The 21,243-nt window shown below is 39.4% G+C and overlaps 1 protein-coding gene and 1 pseudogene across 1 annotated transcript; one reads left to right on the forward strand and one right to left on the reverse strand.

Annotated features, from left to right (window-relative positions):
- Window positions 1-245: 245 nt before the first annotated feature.
- LOC130707348 (ATP synthase subunit a-like) lies at window positions 246-924 on the reverse strand (annotated as a pseudogene).
- Window positions 925-1,410: 486 nt separating this feature from the next.
- On the forward strand, window positions 1,411-1,972 carry LOC103010321 (diphosphoinositol polyphosphate phosphohydrolase 2-like). The gene has a single exon (XM_057541102.1). The coding sequence runs from the start codon at window positions 1,411-1,413 to the stop codon at window positions 1,951-1,953; it is 543 nt and encodes a 180-aa protein (XP_057397085.1). The 3' UTR covers window positions 1,954-1,972.
- The last annotated feature ends 19,271 nt before the right edge of the window (window positions 1,973-21,243 follow it).

The following is a 21,243-nucleotide window of genomic DNA, read 5'->3' on the forward strand; positions in this document are numbered from 1 at the left end:
ATTATTCCGTATCGAAGTCCCTTTTGGACGGTTGGTGTGTGGTGGCCTTGGAAAGTGCTTTCTCCAATGACGTCTCGTCATCACTGATATTGTTAGAATATTAATTAGTAGGCCCAGTGTTAGTAAAACAACTGAGTTGAAGTAGAATCACATGATTAGGCCTGATGTTATAAGAGCTGAAAGAGCTCCAGTAAGGGGCCAAGGACTAGGATTTACTATGTGGTATGTGTGGGTTTGGTGGGTCATTATGTGTTGTCATGCAGGTATAAGCTTACTAAGAGGGTGAATACATAGGCTCGAATTAGAGCGACAGCGAATTCGAGGATAGTGAGAGGGCGAGAATGATAAATGTAATGAGAGCCGTGAATGTGCTGGTGCTATTAGCACTAGGGTTGTCTCTCCGATTAGATGTATTAGTAAGTGGCCTGCTGTAATACTGGCTGTTAGTCGCACAGCCAGTGGTACTTGTTGGATGAATAGGCTGATAGTTTCGATAATTACTAGTATAGGGATAAGGAGGGTGAGTGTGCCTTGTTGTAAGAAGTGGGCTAGGGATGCTTTTGTTTTATTACAGAAACCTGTAATGACGGCACTGGCTCATAGGGGGATGGCTATTCCCACATTCATTGAGAGCTGTGTGGTGGGTGAAAACGAGCGGGGCAGTAGTCCGAGGAGATTGGTTGACCCAATAAATAGAATGCGTGATATTAGTATTAGTGATCAAGTTTGTCCTTTATGATTATGGATACCTATTATTTGTTTTGATATGAGTTGAATTAGCCATTGTTGAAGGGAAATTATGCAATTATTAATTAGTCTTTTTGATGTTGGAAGTAAAATACTTGGGAATATAATGATTAGAATGACTACGGGGAGGCCTATTATTATTGAGGTTACAAAAGAGGCAAATAGATTTTCATTCATACTGTTTCTCAAGGGGTAGGTTGTTTTTGCACTTTAGTGAGTGTTGATTTGGGGTTGGGGTAGTAGATGTGTTTTGAGATTTTTAGTTGAAATTAATAAAATAATGTTAGAAATATAGATGAAATAGTAATAAATAATAGTAATATAGTAATAGTCATATTATTACTAGGACAGGTAAGGATAGTAGAAGCAATGCTGCTGTGGTTAGTACTGATCATACGAATAGTGGTGTTTGGTACTGGGTTATAGCGGGTGGTTTTACGTTGATGATAGTAGTGACAAAATTAACAGCGCCGAGGATTGAGGATACACCAGCTAAATGTAGAGAAAAAATAGTAAGGTCAGCTGAAGCTCCTGCATGTGCTGAGTTGGGTTGGACCCGGCCTCGCTGCCCTTCCCCGCGCCGCCGCCTCGCTTTCTTGCGCCCGGACTCGCCCTCGCTCCCACTCCCCGGCGGGGTGGCGGCAGCAGCAAGAGCCCGCCTCTATGATGAAGTTCAAGCCCTACCAGACGCGGACCTATGACCGCGAGGGCTTCAGGAAGCGGGCTGCGTGCCTGTGCTTCCGGAGCGAGCAGGAGGACGAGGTGCTGTTGGTGAGCAGCAGTCGGTACCCAGACCAATGGATCGTCCCAGGAGAAGGAATGGAGCCCGAGGACGAGCCTGGCGGTACTGCCGTGAGGGAGGTTTATGAAGAGGCTGGAGTCAAAGGAAAATTGGGCAGACTCCTGGGCATATTTGAGAACCAAGACCGAAAGCACAGAACATATGTTTATGCTCTTACTGTCACTGAAATATTAGAAGCCTGGGAAGATTCTGTTAATATAAGAAGAAAGAGAGAGTGGTTCAAAGTAGAAGATGCCATCAAAGTTCTCCAGGGTCATAAGCCTGTACATGCCGAGTATCTAGAAAAACTAAAGCTGGGTTGTTCTCCAGCCAATGGAAATTCCACAGTCCCTTCCCTTCCAGATAGTAACACCCTGTTTGTAACTGCTGCACAGACCTCTGGGCTGCCGTCTAGTGTAAGATAGAGAGAACTGGAAGGACCTCTTCCACCATGTGCAATCTCATGGGCAGAGGCTTTATTATCCTTGGCAAACATCTGAATGACACTTGCAAACTGTCTGAATTTGCCATGCAGGATTTTCAAACAATTTGCATGTTTTTCAGATGCTTTCAAATCTTCTTTAAAAAAAAAAAACAAAGTGTAAAATATTTTAAGGAGCCAAAACCATGTGGAATTTTTTTTAGATGTCTTAACTGTGCCCCCAGCCCACCCACCTTGTTATTTTGGTTGGCATTTTCACAACATTTTTTTCTCAGTTTTTTGTCCATTTGATGTCAGTCTGTGGTTTTTGTCAGATCAGCTTATTCGTGGGTATATTTTCCCCTTAAATTGTTTTCTCATTCACAGTATTAACATATTCAACAAATCCTTCTGTTGCGGGAATTTATGACAATAATTCTTGATATTAAAGCAGTCCATCAACCCCAAAACTTGTTTCATAGGATCACAACTTTGATTCATAGATTCCAGATTTTGGACTATTTCTATATGGCCCTATTTTCAGGAATTTGTCAACTCATTTGTCTCAACTTTCATAACTGGTATTATGTCCCTAACTACCTGATATGGCCGATTCCCCTAAAACTCAATAGTCCTTTAACACGGAGTTTAACTCTATAGAGCTGGTGATTGTTAGGCAGGTACAGTAAGCAAAATGCATGTAGTACATAACATCTTATCCTGACAACTGTCTTCATGGAATTTGAATTACCATGCTTCATTGCCAATTCCCTTCATCCATAATCTCTCTTTACACAGAATACATGAGAACCATATTTCCCTAAATGTAAATTGCTTTTAAAAACATATTTCCAGGGCTTCCCTGGTGGCCCAGTGGTTGAGAGTCTGCCTGCCAATGCAGGGGACACGGGTTCGACCCCTGGTCTGGGAAGATCCCACATGCCGCGGAGCAACTAGGCCCGTGAGCCACGATTACTGAGCCTGCGCGTCTGGAGCCTGTGCTCCGCAACAAGAGAGGCGGCGATAATGAGAGGCCCGCGCACCACGATGAAGAGTGGCCCCCGCTTGCCGCAACTAGAGAAAGCCCTCTGACAGAAACGAAGACCCAACACAGCCAAAAATAAATAAATAAATAAATAAATAAATAAACAAACAAACAAACAAACAAACCCAAAGTTAAAAAAAATGGAAAATAAGGAAAATGCCAACTAAAACACAAATGGATAAATAATTTTAAAAAAAAACATATTTCCAGTTTTTTAATTTAGTGACATCTGTTCAGTTAAACTTTCTGGTTACCACCTTAAATGCCAGTCAGTGCTGACTACCTCACAATTGAGTGAAATGGCCTTCTTGTTCAGCTATTACAGACCTAGATTGTTAAAGCACCTTGGAACCTCTCATCTTTTACAGCTGGTCAGGAGGTACTATTTATCATATAACTAAATATTGGGGCACTAGAACATACCTGAACTAAGAATTACTTTGTCTTACACTTGTCCTTATATTCACTTGAATCCAAGAGTCCCATTTAAAACACATAAATAGATGGGATTGTCTGAAACACCTGTACTTCCCTGACCAAGTCAGAAATGAGGTGGGGCAAGTGAAAGATGATTCCATGTGTAGACATTAGTTAGCTCCTTGTAAATAATTGTAACTGGTGGAATATAAAGTAGAAAATAAACATAGTTATACATTTGTTCTATAAATTGTTAACCTTTAAAAATATAATTGCTGCTCAAAATAGAGTGCTGTTACACTTAAGGAAGATGGGTGCCACTGTTTTGAAAATGAGATCTTGTGCCATAAATGCAGCTGAACTAAATATAAATATTAGTTCACAAATTAATGCTGTCAAAGGAATGAGTAATGTAGACAAACTTTTAACCAATGACATTTCATTCTAATTTATGTAGCGTGATCAAACATGGTCATCCAGAATTTTTATATTTTTTTTTGTACAGAGGTTATGTATTCTGGGTGTTTTTTTTTTTAAAGGAAACATTTTTAAATCCCACAGATTGACACTTTGTATCAATCTTCAATGGACTAAGGTTTTTTCTCAGTAATCTCTGAAGTTTCTTTAAATTATGTACTTAACACAGCAGAGAAACTGGATTGTTTTTGTATATAAGACTGTGGCCACCTGAAATGTTGTCAGAAGTACTGGGGGTTGGGGGGAGGGCTGGGTATCTTGTATATGATATTATTAGAGGTAATAATGCATGAACTTATTTTATAAACTCTTGGACTATGTATTTGGCATGTAAAATATGTACAGTATTAATGTCAGCCATTTCTTAAAAGTGAGCCTATAAGTATTGTTGTATAATTTTCTTTGGTCAGAAACATTTGGGCTAAGTAGTGCCACTGGGTCAGGATTTTCTTCAATGCCATTTAGCAAACCACCTGTCTTTACTCTATGCAACTAGCAAAAATTTGTATAATGCATCAGAATATTTCAGTCGTCACACTTTAAATTTCATGTGAAGGGTTCTTCACTATTCTTTTGGAACCCAGCCTAGCAAAATTAGAGGAAAGACCCTAAGGAGATTTATTTCTATTAAGAGAAAAAGCCTACATTTGCAGACTCAACAGTTGAATCTACTATAGATAACAAATAGTGTCTACTATCTCAACTCTTCAAAGTTTACAGAGTGTTGGGACTGTCATTCGTGCTTTCTGTGGGGTAGTTGGATAAAATTGGGCAGCTAAAATTTTTAGTTCCGTGTGGCTCCTAAATTTTAAAAAGTTTGTAAATTGATTCACAGACACAAAGTAGCAACTATCTTGCATGTTTGTTGTTGGGTTTTTGTTCGTTCGTTTGTTTGTTTTTCTGTAAACCGTGAAATTTTCCAACCAACATGCCATTCAATTTTCTGTGGATCACACAGTTGTATAAAGCAGCAAAACTGAAGGGGGAATGATTGTTGTATACACTTTAAATTGCTTTGCATGGTCTCATTTGAGTTAATTGGTGTAAGAACCTTGACTTTTTTTTTTTTTTTTAATTTTTATTTATTTATGGCTGTGTTGGGTCTTCGTTTCTGTGCGAGGGCTTTCTCCAGTTGTGGCAAGTGGGGGCCACTCTTCATTGCGGTGCGCGGGCCTCTCACTATCGCGGCCTCTCTTGTTGCGGAGCACAGGCTCAGTAATTGTGGCTCACGGGCCCAGTTGCTCTGCGGCATGTGGGATCTTCCCAGACCAGGGCTCGAACCCGTGTCCCCTGCATTGGCAGGCAGATTCTCAACCACTGCGCCACCAGGGAAGCCCTTGACTTCTTTTATACTTGGAAACATCAAATAAAAAATGGGAATGAATTTTTTTTTAACATTAAAAAAAAAAAGCTAATTCAACTGCATTTAAAAAAATACTTATTGCCACCTAGGATTGTGTTGCCCAATCTCTTTGATTTGCCTGATATTGCTTATGGAAGAAACAACTGATGCTACTTATACACACTAAATGTTTCCGAATATATCTCATTGCTTAGAAAAATAATCTAAACAAGGTGTGTATGATGGTAAATTTACCTGCACAATTTGAATATGAGGGCTAAAGAAAGAACACCACCAGAAAAATATGAAATTTTGTGTACCTGTAAAAACATTTGACCATATAAACTTGCCAAAATTCTACTGTATTTGACCTAATGTATAAGAAATGTATTAAATAAATTGGTTAGGGATGCACTCATATTGCAGGGTAGGTGTGTGGATGGGAGAATGAGCCAACAGATACACACTCTAATGTAAAACACACACACACACACACACACACACACACACACATTATTTTCCTGCAATGGCTCTAGGATTAAGGTGGGGGACCCTAGGTCTCTCTTTGCCTAGACTGAAGGACTTCCTACAACATTCTTTTATACTTTTACAAATGGGGTCGTCACTAATTGGCCAGCCATGCATGTGCAGACATGTTTGACTTCTAGTGTATATAAGGCAGGGTCAGCTAAAACATGGTACTTTCACAATGGGTAATTTGAAAAGAGTTTAATAAAAGGACAGTCAGCAAAACTTTGCTTAGAGTGTAGTGAAACCAAGCAGTGGTTCAGAACCTCAGAAAAGTCTGAGGACTGAAGGGAAGAAGGAACAGAATAATATAAATAGAACCCAGGAAGGCCTTTGTCAAGGGCTGTGACTAAGGGACACAGCCAAACCTACAGGAAATATGCCAGACAAGGAAATAGCTTTCCTCTAGTCTCGATTACCTGAACCAATCTGGAAGGTAGAGAGCAAAGGAGCTCAAGGATGTAGTCCATACAGGTGATCTCCTGTACAGAGATCACTGCAAACAATAGGGACAGTGTGTCTGGTTTCATTTATTCAAATTCTTGCTCTGATGACTCCCCCATCAGGTTCCGTTCATTTACCCTTTCAGCCCCCACCTGCCATCAGGTACACATCTTGTGTCCGCAGAATCACTTCAGTAGAAAATGCTATGGGAGCCCCATTTTAACTTCATAACTTTAACAGGGTAATCCTTACAAAATGGACTAAAAAATATTTGAATGTATATCTTATAGCAAAATCAAAAGAATAATATTAAATTAATTTTATAATATGCAATTTATCACTGGATTTAGTGAAACAGGATCCATCACAATGTGTTTAAGGTTAGAAACATATATGTTGTCAGATAAACAAGAAATAGCTTACAATCCTACTATAATCAATGTTGCATAAGTTATTGATTTTTATACTGCAACTCCTAAAACAATAAAAGTCCTGGGTAAGGAGCAGATTGAATCCAACTGTCACATTATTGCAGAATTTGGTACATAGTGTAGATTTCACATTGGTTCCAATAATCAAGTCACCTGGCTATAAATTACCTGGCATTCAGCCTGTCAAAGAGAAGCTGCCTGAATCTCACCTTGTACTACAGTATGGCCCTGTGCCAGAGCAGTCTCAGTCGCACTTTCTATTCATGGGCTGCTCTCCCCAACAGCTCAGAAATGTCAGCAATGTTACTGAGCTGCCAGTGTGTCAAAGGCATGGCGGAAAGTACATAGAAAAGCTTTCCCTGTTGTTTTCTTGGTTGCATTAGTGTATTCTGAGCTCTTTTATGGCTCCAGATGGGCACCACTTGAACAACTGCTTTTCTTTTGTAAAACATTGCAATGCCCTTATGGCAGGGAAAGTCCCATTGTTATAGTACATACTGTTCTACTTCAGTATTATTAACCCAAACCTTTGAGGATACAGTCTTATGCTTAACAAATCTGAAAGATCTACAGTCTTGGACATTTCTTGAATAAATCTTGGTCTGAATTTGAGAATGGGAGGTTTTCCTTCAGTATTTCAAAACTAGTATAAACCTCTCAAACTTTCTCTCCTGTTCCCAAACAGCCTATAGTAAATAAAGAGAGGGGTTCAGTTATAGGCAGCTAAAAATAAGTAAGCAAATTCTACCCTTCACATTCCTGACCTGAAGCAGAAAATGCACTATTTGGGGGGCGGGGGGCAGGGCACACAAAGATAGCAAAGAGATGTGAAAGTTCACAGTATGGAAAGCAAAGAGCTTAGGAAGCATTGCATTGTAGGAGAAAGCTCAATGAGCAAGGATGAGGACTTTGGGGTTCTGCTGCTGGTTATGTCCCACAACAGGTGTGTGTGGTCTTAAGTAACTCTCTTAGCCTTGGAAGCCTTATCTCTAGATTTAGGATAATAGTACTTCCCTGCTTTAGTTTTATTGGATTATCCTTAGATAAAGGAAGATGATGATGTAACATTGGGACATGCTTGGAAAATAGTAAAGTTCTATACGAATACAGCATGAACAAAAATAACAAAAGAAAATTTGTCATATGGAAAAGTATATCAGCATAAAAATACTACTGAAACACACACGTACACAATTCCTGGTAAAGTTCTCCTATACAGAATAATCCAGCTCTACAGAATCAATTCCTAGGAAAAGCAAAACATGATAAGAGTAATCACTAGAAACATTTAAAATAGAACTTACTAAGTTGTGTTCCATGAAATTCTTTAAGCAGAATACTCAGAAGTGTTATGTTAAAAGAAGAAGGAAGGAAGGAAGGGCAGGAAGGTGGGAAGGGTGGAAGGAAGGGTGGAAGGAAGGAAGAAACGAAAGGAAAGGAAGAGATGTAGAAAGAAGGAGATTTGGGGATTTCATGGTCAAATGAAACAAGTTTGGAAACTAAAATTAAACAGGGTATGATTTTTCAGATTTTAACATCCTGATATTTAACCTCAACATTATGTAAGAGGGGTACATAGTATGCAGTGTTTCCTTGTGTGTTTTTTTTTTTTTTAATTGAAACTGCTAGACATATTTTGAAAAATGATGTTGTAGAGGGATTTACTTAATCAAGCAATTCTGGAAAGCAGGCAAATCCTGGAACGGCAGAGGTAGCACGTTTCTTGATGCACAGTGAACTACAATCAAAACAAACACAAAAAAGAATAACAATGACTAACATTTGCTCACTAATTTACAGATTACAAAACATTTCCACCTAATTATCTCTCTTCATTCTCAGTCTACATTTTCAACATAGGCATTGTATCCACATTTGCAGATAAAGAAGCAAATGGTGGTGGAGTTTCAGTGTCTGTGATCACATACTGGCAGAAGAACATGAGTTTCAAACCTAAGGTGTCTCACTTCGAATCCACCGACTTCCCACCAGAGCCCACTGCTTTATTGTTTAAAATGAAGAGAGACAGTGAAGCACTTTGTACTACGTTTTTAAAAGTTCAAGATAGGGGATAAAGTCTTTTCCTTCTGTTAGATACTACACACCTTTGGCATAGTGGTTTTTAAAGGGAACAGTACTACCTTGTAGGGGGCATTTTAGATGTCTGGACAGCTATTGTGACTCGCATTTACTGGAATGAGGGATATTAAATGTCTGTGCTATGTGGGAAAGGACTGAACCATTTTCAAATGTCCTGTTAAAATATTAGTTTAGCTAGTGCTAAGCACACTGAAAATACAGTCTAGTAGTACTTTGTACATAGTTCATTATATATGGTAATCCTAAAAAGTTTTTATAAAAATTATATGAAAAGCTGAGTAAATAGGAGATGGTCATTATGATGGGATACTATTATAGAATAAAGGCAATGTCTTAAAATTTATTAACACTGAGCATTTTTTCCTCTCAATTATAACATTTACAAATACGTAATGAGCTGAAATAGTTTCGATGAATGAGCACAGTTATTGAAAGAGAAAAACAGCTTGCAAGTATGGAAAAAGATATTTGAAAAAGAATTGACAGAATTAGAACAAATATTATTATTTTTTAAGTAATTCACTTTTTTTTTTAAACATCTTTATTGGAGTATAATTGCTTTACAATGGTGTGTTAGTTTCTGCTTTATAACAAAGTGAATCAGTTATACATATACATATGTCCCCATATCTCTTCCCTCTTGCGTCTCCCTCCCTCCCACCCTCCCTATCCCACCCCTCTAGGTGGTCACAAAGCACCGAGCTGATCTCCCTGTGCTATGCGGCTGCTTCCCACTAGCTAGCTATTTTACGTTTGGTAGTGTATATATGTCCACGCCACTCTCTCATTTTGTCCCAGCTTACCCTTCCCCCTCCCCATATCCTCAAGTCCGTTCTCTAGTAGGACTGTATCTTTATTCTGGTCTTGTCCCTAGGTTCTTCATGACCATTTTTTTTTTTTTTTTTAGATTCCATATATATGTGTTAGCATAACGGTATTTGTTTTTCTCTTTCTGACTTACTTCACTCTGTATGACAGGCTCTAGGTCCATCCACCTCACTACAAATAACTCAATTTCGTTTCTTTTTATGGCTGACTAATATTCCATTGTATATATGTGCCACATCTTCTTTATCCAGTCATCTGTTGATGGACACTTACATTGCTTCCATGTCCTGGCTATTGTACATAGAACTGCAATGAACATTGTGGTACATGACTATTTTTGAATTATGGTTTTCTCAGGGTATATGCCCAGTAGTGGGATTGCTGGGTCCTATGGTAGTTCTATTTTTAGTTTTTTAAGGAAACTCCATACTGTTCTCCATAGTGGCTGTATCAATTTACATTCCACCAACAGTGCAAGGGTTCCCTTTCCTCCACACCCTCTCCAGAATTTATTGTTTGTAGATTTTTTGATGATGGCCATTCTGACCGGTGTGAGATGATATCTCATGGTAGTTTTGATTTGCATTTCTCTAATGATTAATGATGTTGAGCATTCTTTCATGTGTTTGTTGGTAATCTGTATATTTTCTTTGGAGAAATGTGTATTTAGGTCTTCTGTGCATTTTTGGATTCGGTTGTTTGTTTTCTTGATATTGAGCTGCATGAGCTGCTTGTAAATTTTGGAGATTAATCCTTTGTCAGTTGCTTCATTTGCAAATATTTTCTCCCATTCTGAGGGTTGTCTTTTTGTCTTGTTTATGGTTTCCTTTGCTGTGCAGAAGCTTTTAATTTTCATTAGGTCCCATTTGTTTAGTTTTGTTTTTATTTCCATTTCTCTAGGAGGTGGATCAAAAAGGATCTTGCTGTGATTTTTGTCATAGAATGTTCTGCTATGTTTTCCTCTAAGAGTTTTATAGTGTCTGGCCTTACATTTAGGTCTTTAATCCATTTTGAGTTTATTTTTGTGTATGGCGTTAGGGAGTGTTCTAATTTCATTCTTTCACATGTAGCAGTCCAGTTTTCCCAGCACCACTTAATGAAGAGGTTGTCTTTTCACTACTGTATATTCTTGCCTCCTTTATCAAAGATAAGGTGGCCATATGTGCATGGGGTTATCTCTGGGCTTTCTATCCTGTTCCGTTAATCTATATTTCTGTTTTTGTGCCAGGACCATACTGTCTTGATTACTGTAGCTTTGTAGTATAGTCTGAAGTCAGGGAGTCTGATTCCTCCAGCTCCGTTTTTCTTTCTCAAGATTGCTTTGGCTATTCAGGGTATTTTGTGTTTCCATACAAATTGTGCAATTTTTTGTGCTAGTTTTGTGAAAAATGCCAGTGGTAGTTTGATAGGGATTGCACTGAATCTGTAGATTGCTTTGGGTAGTATAGTCATTTTCACAATGTTAATTCTTCCAACCCAAGAACATGGTATATCTCTCCATCTATCTGTATCATCTTTAATTTCTTTCATCGGTGTCTTATAATTTTCTGCATACAGGTCTTTTGTCTCCTTAAGTAGGTTTATTCCTAGATATTTTACTCTTTTTGTTGCAGTGTTAAATGGGAGTGTTTCCTTCATTTCTCTTTCAGATTTTTCATCATTAGTGTATAGGAATGCAAGAGATTTCTGTGCATTAATTTTGTATCCTGCAACTTTACCAAATCATTCATTAGCTCTAGTAGTTTTCTGGTGGTATCTTTAGGATTCTCTATGTATAGTATCATGTCATCTGCAAACAGTGACAGTTTTACTTCTTTTCCGTTTTGGATTCCTTTTATTTCTTTTTCTTCTCTGATTGCTATGGCTAAAACTTCCAAAACTATGTTGAATAATATGGGTGAGAGTGGGCAACCTTGTCTTGTTCCAGATCTTAGTGGAAATGGTTTCAGTTTTTCACCATTGAGGACGATGCTGGCTGTGGGTTTGTCATATATGGCCTTGATTATGTTGAGGAAAGTTCCCTCTATGCCTACTTTCTGGAGAGTCTTTATCACAAATGGGTGTTGACTTTTGTCGAAAGCTTTCTCTGCATCTATTGAGATGATCATATGGTTTTTCTCTTCCAATTTGTTAATATGGTGTTATCACATTGATTGATTTGCGTATATTGAAGAATCCTTGAATTCCTGGGATAAACCCCACTTGATCATGGTGTATGATCCTTTTAATATGCTATTGGATTCTGTTTGCTAGTATTTTGTTGAGGATTTTTGCATCTATGTTCATCAGTGATATTGGCCTGTAGTTTTCTTTCTTTGTGATATCTTTGTCTGGTTTTGGTATCAGGGTGATGGTGGCCTCGTGGAATGAGTTTGGGAGTGTTCCTCCCTCTGCTATGTTTTGGAAGAGTTTGAGAAGGATAGGTGTTAACTAGCTCTTCCCTAAATGTTTTATAGAATTCGCCTGTGAAGGCATCTGGTCCTGGGCTTTTGTTTGTTGGAAGATTTTTACTCACAGTTTCAATTTCAGTGCTCGTGATTGATCTGTTTATATTTTCTATTTCTTCCTGGTTCAGTCTCGGAAGGTTGTGCATTTCTAAGAATTTGTCCATTTCTTCCAGGTTGTCCATTTTATTGGCATATACTAGCTTGTAGTAATCTCTCATGATCCTTTGTATTTCTGCAGTGTCACTTGCTACTTCTCCTGTTTCATATCTAATTCTGTTGATTTGAGTCTTCTCCCTTTTTTTTCTTGATGAGTCTGGGTAATGGTTTATCAACTTTGTTTATCTTCTCAAAGAACCAGCTTTTAGTTTTGTTGATCTTTGCTATCGTTTCCTTCATTTCTTTTTCATTTATTTCTGATCTGATCTTTATGATTTCTTTCCTTCTGCTAACTTTGGTGTATTTTTGTTCTTCTTTCTCTAATTGCTTTAGGTGTAAGGTTAGGTTGTTTATTTGAGACGTTTCTTGTATCTTAAGGTAGGATTGTATTGCTATAAACTTCCCTCTTAGAACTGCTTTTGCTGCATCCCATGGGTTTTGGGTCGTCGTGTTTTCATTGTCATTTGTTCCTAGATATTTTTTGATTTCCTTTTTGATTTCTTCAGTGATCTCTTGGTTATTAAGTAGTGTATTGTTTAGCCTCCATGTGTTTGTATTTTTTACCGACTTTTTCCTATAATTGATATCTAATCTCATAGCGTTGTGGTTGGAAAAGACACTTGATACAATTTCAATTTTCTTCAATATACCGAGGCTTGATTTGTGACCCAAAATATGATCTATCCTAGAGAATGTTCCATGGGCACTTGAGAAGAAAGTGTATTCTGTTGTTTTTGGATGTTATGTCCTATAAATATCAATTAAGTCCATCTTTAATGTATCATTTAAAGCTTGTGTTTACTTATTTATTTACGTTTTGGATGATCTGTCCATTGGTGAAAGTGGGGTGTTAAAGTCCCCTACTGTGATTGTGTTACTGTCGATTGCCCCTTTTATGGCTGTTAGCATTTGCCTTATGTATTGAGGTGCTCCTATGTTCGTTGCATAAATATTTACAATTGTTATATCTTCTTCTTGGATTGATCCCTTGATCATTATATAGTGTCCTTCTTTGTCTCTTGTAGTAGTCTTTCTTTTAAAGTCTATTTTGTCTGATATGAGAATTGCTACTCCAGCTTTCTTTCGATTTCCATTTGCATAAATATCTTTTTCCATCCCCTCAATTTCAGTCTGTTTGTGTCCCTAGGTCTAAAGTGGGTCTCTTGTAGACAGTATATATATGGGTCTTGTTTTTGTATCCATTCAGCCAGTCTATGTCTTTTGGTGGGAGCATTTATTCCATTTACATTTAAGGTAGTTATTGTTATGTATGTTCCTATTACCGTTTTCTTAATTGTTTTGGGTTTGTTATTTTAGGTCTTTTCCTTCTCTTCTGTTTCCTGCCTAGAGAAGTTCCTTTAGCATTTGTTGTAAAGCTGGTTTGGTGGTGCTGAATTCTCTTAGCTTTTGCTTTCCTGTAAAGATTTTAATTTCTCCTTCCAATATGAATGAGATCCTTGCTGGGTGGAGTAATCTTGGTTGTAGTTTTTTCTCCTTCATTACTTTAAATATGTCCTGCCACCCCCTTCTGGCTTGCAGAATTTCTGCTGAAAGATCAGCTGTTAACCTTATGGGGATTCCCTTGTGTGTTGTTGTTTTTCCCTTGCTGCTTTTAATATTTTTTCTTTGTATTTAATTTTTGATAGTTTGATTAATATGTGTCTTGTGGTGTTTCTCCTTGGATTTATCCTGTATGGGATTCTCTGTGCTTCCTGGACTTGATTAACTATTTCCTTTCCCATATTAGGGAAGTTTTCAACTATAATCTCTTCAAATATTTTCTCAGTCCCTTTCTTTTTCTCTTCTTCTTCAGGGACCCCTAGAATTTGAACGTTGATGCATTTAATGTTGTCCCAGAGGTCTCTGAGACTGTCCTCAATTCTTTTCACTCTTTTTCTTTAGTCTGCTCTGCAGTAGTTATTTCCACTATTTTATCTTCCAGGTCACTTATCCGTTCTTTTGCTTCAGTTATTCTTCTGTTGATTCCTTCTAGAGAATTTTTTATTTCATCTATTGTGTTGTTCGTCACTGTTTGCTTGCTCTTTAGTTCTTCTAGGTCCTTGTTAAACGTTTCCTGTATTTTCTCCATTCTATTTCCAAGATTTTGGATCATCTTTTCTATCATTATTCTGAATTCTTTTTCAGGTAGACTGCCTATTTCCTCTTCATTTGTTATGTCTGGCGGGTTTTTGCCTTGCTCCTTCATCTGCTGTGTGTTTCTCTGTCTTCTCATTTTGCTTAACTTACTGTGTTTGGGGTCTCCTTTTTGCAGGCTGCAGGTTCGTAGTTCCTGTTGTTTTTGGTGTCTGTCCCCAGCGGCTAAGGTTGGTTCAGTGGGTTGTGTGGGCTTCCTGGTGGAGGGGACTAGTGCCTGTATTCTGGTGGAAGAGGCTGGATCTTGTCTTTCTGATAGGCAGGTCCACGTCTGGTGGTGTGTTTTGGGGTGTCTGTGGCCTTATTATGATTTTAGGCAGCCTCTCTGCTAGTGAATGGGGTTGTGTTCCTGTCTTTCTACTTGTTTGGCATAGGGTGTCCAGCACTGTAGCTTGCTGGTCATTGAGTGGAGCTTGGTCTTGGCGTTGAGATGGAGATCTCTGGGCGTTTTCTGCCGTTTGGTATTATGTCGAGCTAGGAGGTCTCTTGTGGACCAGTGTCCTGAACTTGGCTCTCCCACCTCAGAGGCACAGCCCTGATGCCTGGCTGGAGTACCAAGAGCCTGTCATCCACATGGCTCAGAATAAAAGGGAGAAAAAAAAGAAAAAAAGAAAGAAGAAGATAAAATAAAATAAATTAAATTAAAATAAAGTAAAATAAATTATTAAAATAAAAAATAATTAATAAAAAAATTTTTTTAAGTATTAAAAAAAAGAAAGAGGAGAGTAAACAAATCAAAAAACAAATCCACCAATGATAACAAGTGCTAAAAACTATACTAAACAAAACAAAACAAAACAAAACGGACACACAGAACCCTAGGACAAATGGTAAAAGCAAAGCTATACAGACACAATCACACACAGAAACATACGCATACACACTCACAAAAAGATAAAAAGTGAAAAAAATATATATATCGTTGCTCCCTAAGTCCACCTTCTCAATTTTGGATGATTCGTTGTCTATTCAGGTATTCCACAGATGCAGGGTACATCAAGTTGATTGTGGAGTTTTAATCCGCTGCTTCTTAGGCTGCTGGGAGAAATTTCCCTTTCTCTTCTTTGTTCTCACAGCTCCCGGGTTTCAGCTTTGGATTTGGCCCTGTCTCTGTGTGTAGGTCGCCTGAGGGCATCTGTTCTTCGCTCAGACAGGACGGGGTTAAAGGAGCAGCTGCTTCGGGGGCTCTGGCTCACTCAGGCCGGGGGGAGGGAGGGGTACGGATGCGGGGCCAGCCTGCGGCGGCAGAGGCCGGCATGACGTTGCAGCAGCCTGAGGCGCGCCGCGCGTTCTCCCGGGGAAGTTTTCCCTGGATCACGGGACCCTGGCAGTGGCGGGCTGCACTGGCTCCCGGGAGGGGCGGTGTGGATAGTGACCTGTGCTCGCACACAGGCTTCTTGCTGGCGGCAGCAGCAGCCTTAGTGTCTCATGCCTGTCTCTGGGGTCCACGCTGATAGCCGCGGCTTGCGCCCGTCTCTGGAGCTCCTGTAAGTGGCGCTTTTAATCCCCTCTCCTCACACACCAGGAAACAAAGAGGCAAGAAAAAGTCTCTTGCCTCTTCGGCAGTTCCAGACTTTTCCTGGACTCCCTCCTAGCTAGCTGTGGCACACTAGCCCCCTTCAGGCCCTGATCATGCAACCAACCCCAGTCCTCTCCCTGCAATCCGACCAAAACCCGAGCCTCAGCTCCCAGCCCCCGCCCGCCCCGGCGGCTGAGCAGACAAGCCTCTCGGGCTGGTGAGTGCTGGTCGGCACCAATCCTCTGTGCGGGAATCTCGCCGCTTTGCCCTCCGCACCCCTGTTGCTGTGCTCTCCTCCGTGGCTCCGAAGCTTCCGCCCTCCGCCACCCACAGTCTCTGCCTGCGAAGGGGCTTCCTAGTGTTTGGAAACCTTTCCTCCTTCACAGCTCCCTCCCACTGGTGCAGGTCCCTTCCCTATTCTTTTGTCTCTGTTTTTCCTTTTTTCTTTTGCCCTACCCAGGTACGTGGGGAGTTTCTTGCCTTTCGGGAGGTCTGAGGTCTTCTGCCAGCGTTCAGTAGGTGTTCTGTAGAGCTGTTCCACATGTAGATGTATTTCTGATATATTTGTGGGGAGGAAGGTGATCTCCACGTCTTACTCTTCTGACCTGTTGAAGCTCCCAAGTAATTCACTTAAAAAAAAGAAAAATTTTATTTATTTATTTGTCTGCGCTGGGTCTTAGTTGCAGCATGCAGGATCTTTAGATGCAGCATGCAGAATCTTTTAGTTGTGGCATGCAGGATCTAGGTCCCTGACCAGGGATCAATCCCAGGACCCCTGCATTGGGAGCACAGAGCCTTAGTCACTGGACCACCAGGGAAGTCCTGAACAAATATTATTAAAATAGCAGAGATATCAAGGTTTTGATCAAATTCCATTAATGAGAATTAATGAGAGATGGTTATAATATTTCATATGTGGCCACCCAACACATACATATTAAATTTTAAAACAAAATAAGAAATCTGTGTTGTGAAAAGTTACATACTAATTTTTGTTGTATTGCCAAGTTAGCAGTTTTTCTATCTTATTCTGATACTGTCTATGGCAGTCTCCTATACTAGTTTTCTAGAGTCTCTAGCATTAATGATTTCTTGTTCTAACTGTTGCTGTCTTTCAAAGGATATTATTAGCAAAATCTTTTAAAATACTAGAGATTGGCTGTATGTCTCAAGATGTGGGGATCTTTTAAGGTAGGAGAAATCACTTTTATGATACCTCATTATTATACAATGCTTTCAAAAAGAATTTGCTTAGGGATAGCTAATGTTCTCTTGACCTGTTTGTATCATTCAAGGGTCCACGTATGAAGGTCTGATTCTGGTCATTTGTTGATTCTATGATTTCCAGCTAATCTTGTAATTTCTCTGAACTCAGTATATATATCAGTAAGTCTAAAATGTAATATTTGTATTATATGGCTTTTAAGTAATTTCCACTCCTGAAATACTAAGATTTTCTGAACTCTGGCTACAATTAGTGTTTTCCATTAATGTGCAAACATCAGCTTATTTTGTGATGTTGACTATTTTTATACGTGAAATTTTAGAGTGCTACTTGGTCTTTGAATGGTATATTATTTACATACATAATTCACTTCTCGTTAGGAGAATAGTGTATGGCCATTTGACTTCACACTATATGGTATATGCATTCTGCTTCTTTTTCCTTCATTCCACCAAAATGCATCATTACCAGATTATGTATGCCTTTTAGTTATATTTCAAAACATTAGAATGAACATTTGCAAATAACATATATTCAAAATCTTAAAATCATACTTGACTGCTTTCTTACTGATGTATTGAATTAGTTACCAGAGAATGTGTCTGATAACTCCTTCTCATTCCTGAAAAATCTATGGATTATTTCCTATTCAGGCTCACTACTCCTACTTAGTTTAGGCCCCTAGGCTGTATGCACATCCAAAGCAACCATCCTACCTGGGCAAACTGCTCGCTCTCTCTCCCTAATCCTTTCTGTCCATTACAGAAGACTTTAATATTCATCTTTATACCTTGTGAATTATAAAATCTCAGAGGGCATTGCTCACATCTACACTCTGTGTACTAGCCAACCTCCAAGGCGTATCTCAAACACTGTCTAAGAGATGTCACCACTTCATGTAATTTTAGAACTCCTCTGGGGTAGACAATACCTGTTTCAGGGAGCTCTGCCTGCCATAACAAAACACCATAGATTGAGTGGCTTAAAGAATAGGAATTCATCTTCTCACAGTTCTGGAGAATGAGACGTCCAAGTTTAAGTTATCAGCAGATTTGGTTCCTGGTGAGAGTTCTCTTCCTGGCTTGCTCTTCCTCTTCTTGCTGTGTCCTCACATGGCCTTTCCTTGGTACTTGTACATGAAGAGAGAGAGAGAAAGAGAAATAGAGAAAGGTGAGGGTGGAGAGTGGGGAAAAGAGAAAATCTTTTCCTCTTCTTCTAAGACCACTAATCCTATCTTGAAGGCCCATCCTCATGACCTCATCTAACCCTAACTGCTTCCCAAAGGCCCCAACTCCAAATATTGTAACATAGGGTTAGGACTTGAGCATATGAATCTTGAGGGGAAGTAAACATTCAGTCTACACCATTCTGCCCTGGCCCCCCAAATCCATGTCCTTCTGACATGCAAAATACATCCATTTCATCCCAACAATCCCCAAAGTCTTAATTCATTCCACCATCAACTTTAAAATCTGAAGTCCAAAGTCTCATCTAAGTATCATCTAAATCAGAAATGGGTGAGACATGAGGTATAATTCTGTTACCAAAAGTGAGGTTGGGCTGCTCGCCACTCTATAGCCAATACTCAAGAGGCAAAGTTGGTGAAAAGGAAAGTTTGCTTTATTTCAGAGGCCAGCAACCAGGGGAGAGGGCGGACTTGTGTCCAAAGGCCAACTCCCCCCCACTGGCAATCAGTGGGCAAGAGCTTTTATAGGCGGAGGGAGGGGGCTACGTGCAGAAACAGCATAGTCGGCTCTGACAGTCATCTTGAAATTGGTCATGCAGTGGTCTGATCAATGTCATTTTGATTGTTTTAAGTACAGTTAATCTTCAGTTCCAGGGTCATTTTTTCCCATTTCTTTGAAGCCAGTTCTTGGAATTGTGGCAGTTTATGTCATGGCTATAGTCTGGTCATCATGTAGTTAACTTCTTCCGCCTGGTGGGGATTTCAGTATCTACAAGACAGCTCACAGGACATGGCTCAGAACATTATCTACAGCCCTTGAGGAGGAACTAAAGGTTCTTGACTTTGCTTAATGACTAAACTATAATTATTTTGACTGTTTTCCGTTGCTTCTGCATTTTCTCACTTCTCTGATTAAACTTATTCCTTGGTTAATGTTTTTCTACAGACAAAAGGCAGGCAGAGGACATGGTGGCTGGGGCAGCGGGCGGGGGGCGGGCGGTGAGACCACAGGGTCCTGCTCTGTTTCAATTCATCCTGAGGCAAAATTACTCTCTATATGTGAACCTGTGAAACCAGATAACTTAATGTGCTTCCAAAATACAATGGTGGCATAGGATAGGCATTCCCATTCCAAAAGGGAGAAACAGGAAAGAAAGAAAGAGTGATGGGTCCCCAGCAAGTCCAAAACCTGGCAAGGTAAATTCCATCAGATCTTGGTGCTGGAGAATAATACTCTTTGGTTCAATGCCCTGCTCCACAGGCCCACTGTGGCATCAGTTCTGCCTTCAGGACCTGATGAAGTGGTGATCCTCCCTCTGTGACTCTGATGCGTGGGGGTCATACCCCGAAGATCCTGGGTAGCCCTGCCCCATTGCTTTGCAGGGTTGGCTCGTTCCCAGGTCTTTGGATGAAAGCCATCTGACCTGTTAAATCCATGGTGGTGGCCCTGATGATCTCTAAATTATCTCTGGGATCTTTCTTTCCATTTCTTGAAGGAGAGTACACATTTCCATCCTCACAGAATTATGATCCAGCTCTATAGAATCTAAGAAGTCTGACATCCTTCTTTCATTTTGTTCCATCTCTGTCCCCTTCAGCTCAAACTGGCTGTATTTCAGTTTCTATAGTATCTTTGATTGATAGTCCAGCCTCACCCTTGGTGTTCTCTTGTGAACATGATTTCTTATTTTTTTACAAAATAGTCAGACTGAGAATTTTCCAAATCTTTAAGTTCTGGTTCCTTTTTTGCTTAGCAATCCTTCCTTTAATTCATCTTTCTTTTTTTCATTATGCTATAAGCAGTCAGGAGGAACTAGACTGTTCCTTCAACATTTGCTTGGAAACCTCTTCAGTTAAATATCCAGTTTCATCACTCACAAGTTCTGTCTTCCATAAAACACTTGAACACTGACACACTTTAGCCAAGTACTTTGTCACTTTATAATAAAGATAGCCTTTCTTCCAGCTCCCCAAAACTTGTCATTTTGTCTGTATGAGACATTACCAGAATGCCCCTTCATGTCCATATTTCTACAAACATCCTATTCATAAGTATTTGTGCACTCTCTAGGAAGATGGAGGCTTTCTCTCCAGATCCCGTCTTTTCTTTGTCAGCCCCCACCAGAATGGCCCAAATGTCCATAGTTCTAGCATGTACCTCAAAACTTTTTCAGCCTTTACCCATTACCCAGTTCCAAAGCTTCTTTCACATTATTAGGTATATGTTACAGCAGCACTCCACTTCTCAGTACCAAAATCTATTTTAGAACTACCATGTAATCTAGCAATTGCACTTCTGGGTATATGTATATCCCAAGGAAGTGAAATTAGGATCTCAAAGAGCTATCTGTATCCTCATGTTCACTGAAGCATTATTCACAATAGGCAAGATATGGAAATAACCTAAGTGTCAGTCAGTGGATGAATGGATAAAGAAGATGTGGTGTACATATACAATGAAATATTATTCAGCCATGATAAAGCAAGAAATCTTGCCATTTGTAACAGCATGGATGGAACTTGGGGGTATTTTGCTAAGTAGAATAAGTCAGACAGAGGAAAACAAATACTGTATGATACCACTTACATGTGGAATCTAAAAAAGCTGAACTCTAGAAACAGAGAGTAGAATGGTGTTTACCAGAGACTAGAGGGTAAGGAAAAGGGGAGATGTTAGTCATAGGGTACAAACTTCCAGTTATAAGCTGGGGATCTCAAATATGGCATGGTGATTTTAGCTAATGACACTGTAAAATATAATTAAAATTTTCTAAGAGAATAGATCTTAAATGTTCTCACCACAAAAAAGAAATGGTAATTATGTGATGGGATGGAGGTGTTAGCTAACGCTATGGTAGTAATCATTTTGCAACATATAAGTGTATCAAATCAACATATCTACATCTAAAGCTTATAAAATATTATGTCAATTATATCTCAGTGAAGTTAGAAAACCAAAACAAAACAGAGTTTATTTTAGCTTGGGCTTCCACGC

The sequence above is a fragment of the Balaenoptera acutorostrata genome, chromosome 2 (genome assembly GCF_949987535.1).
Source record: "Balaenoptera acutorostrata chromosome 2, mBalAcu1.1, whole genome shotgun sequence".
NCBI classification, from domain to species: domain Eukaryota; kingdom Metazoa; phylum Chordata; class Mammalia; order Artiodactyla; family Balaenopteridae; genus Balaenoptera; species Balaenoptera acutorostrata.

Coding starts and splice junctions, on each gene's coding strand:
- LOC103010321 (XM_057541102.1), top strand. CDS start 1,411: ATGATGAAGTTCAAGCCCTACCAGACGCGGACCTATGACCGCGAGGGC.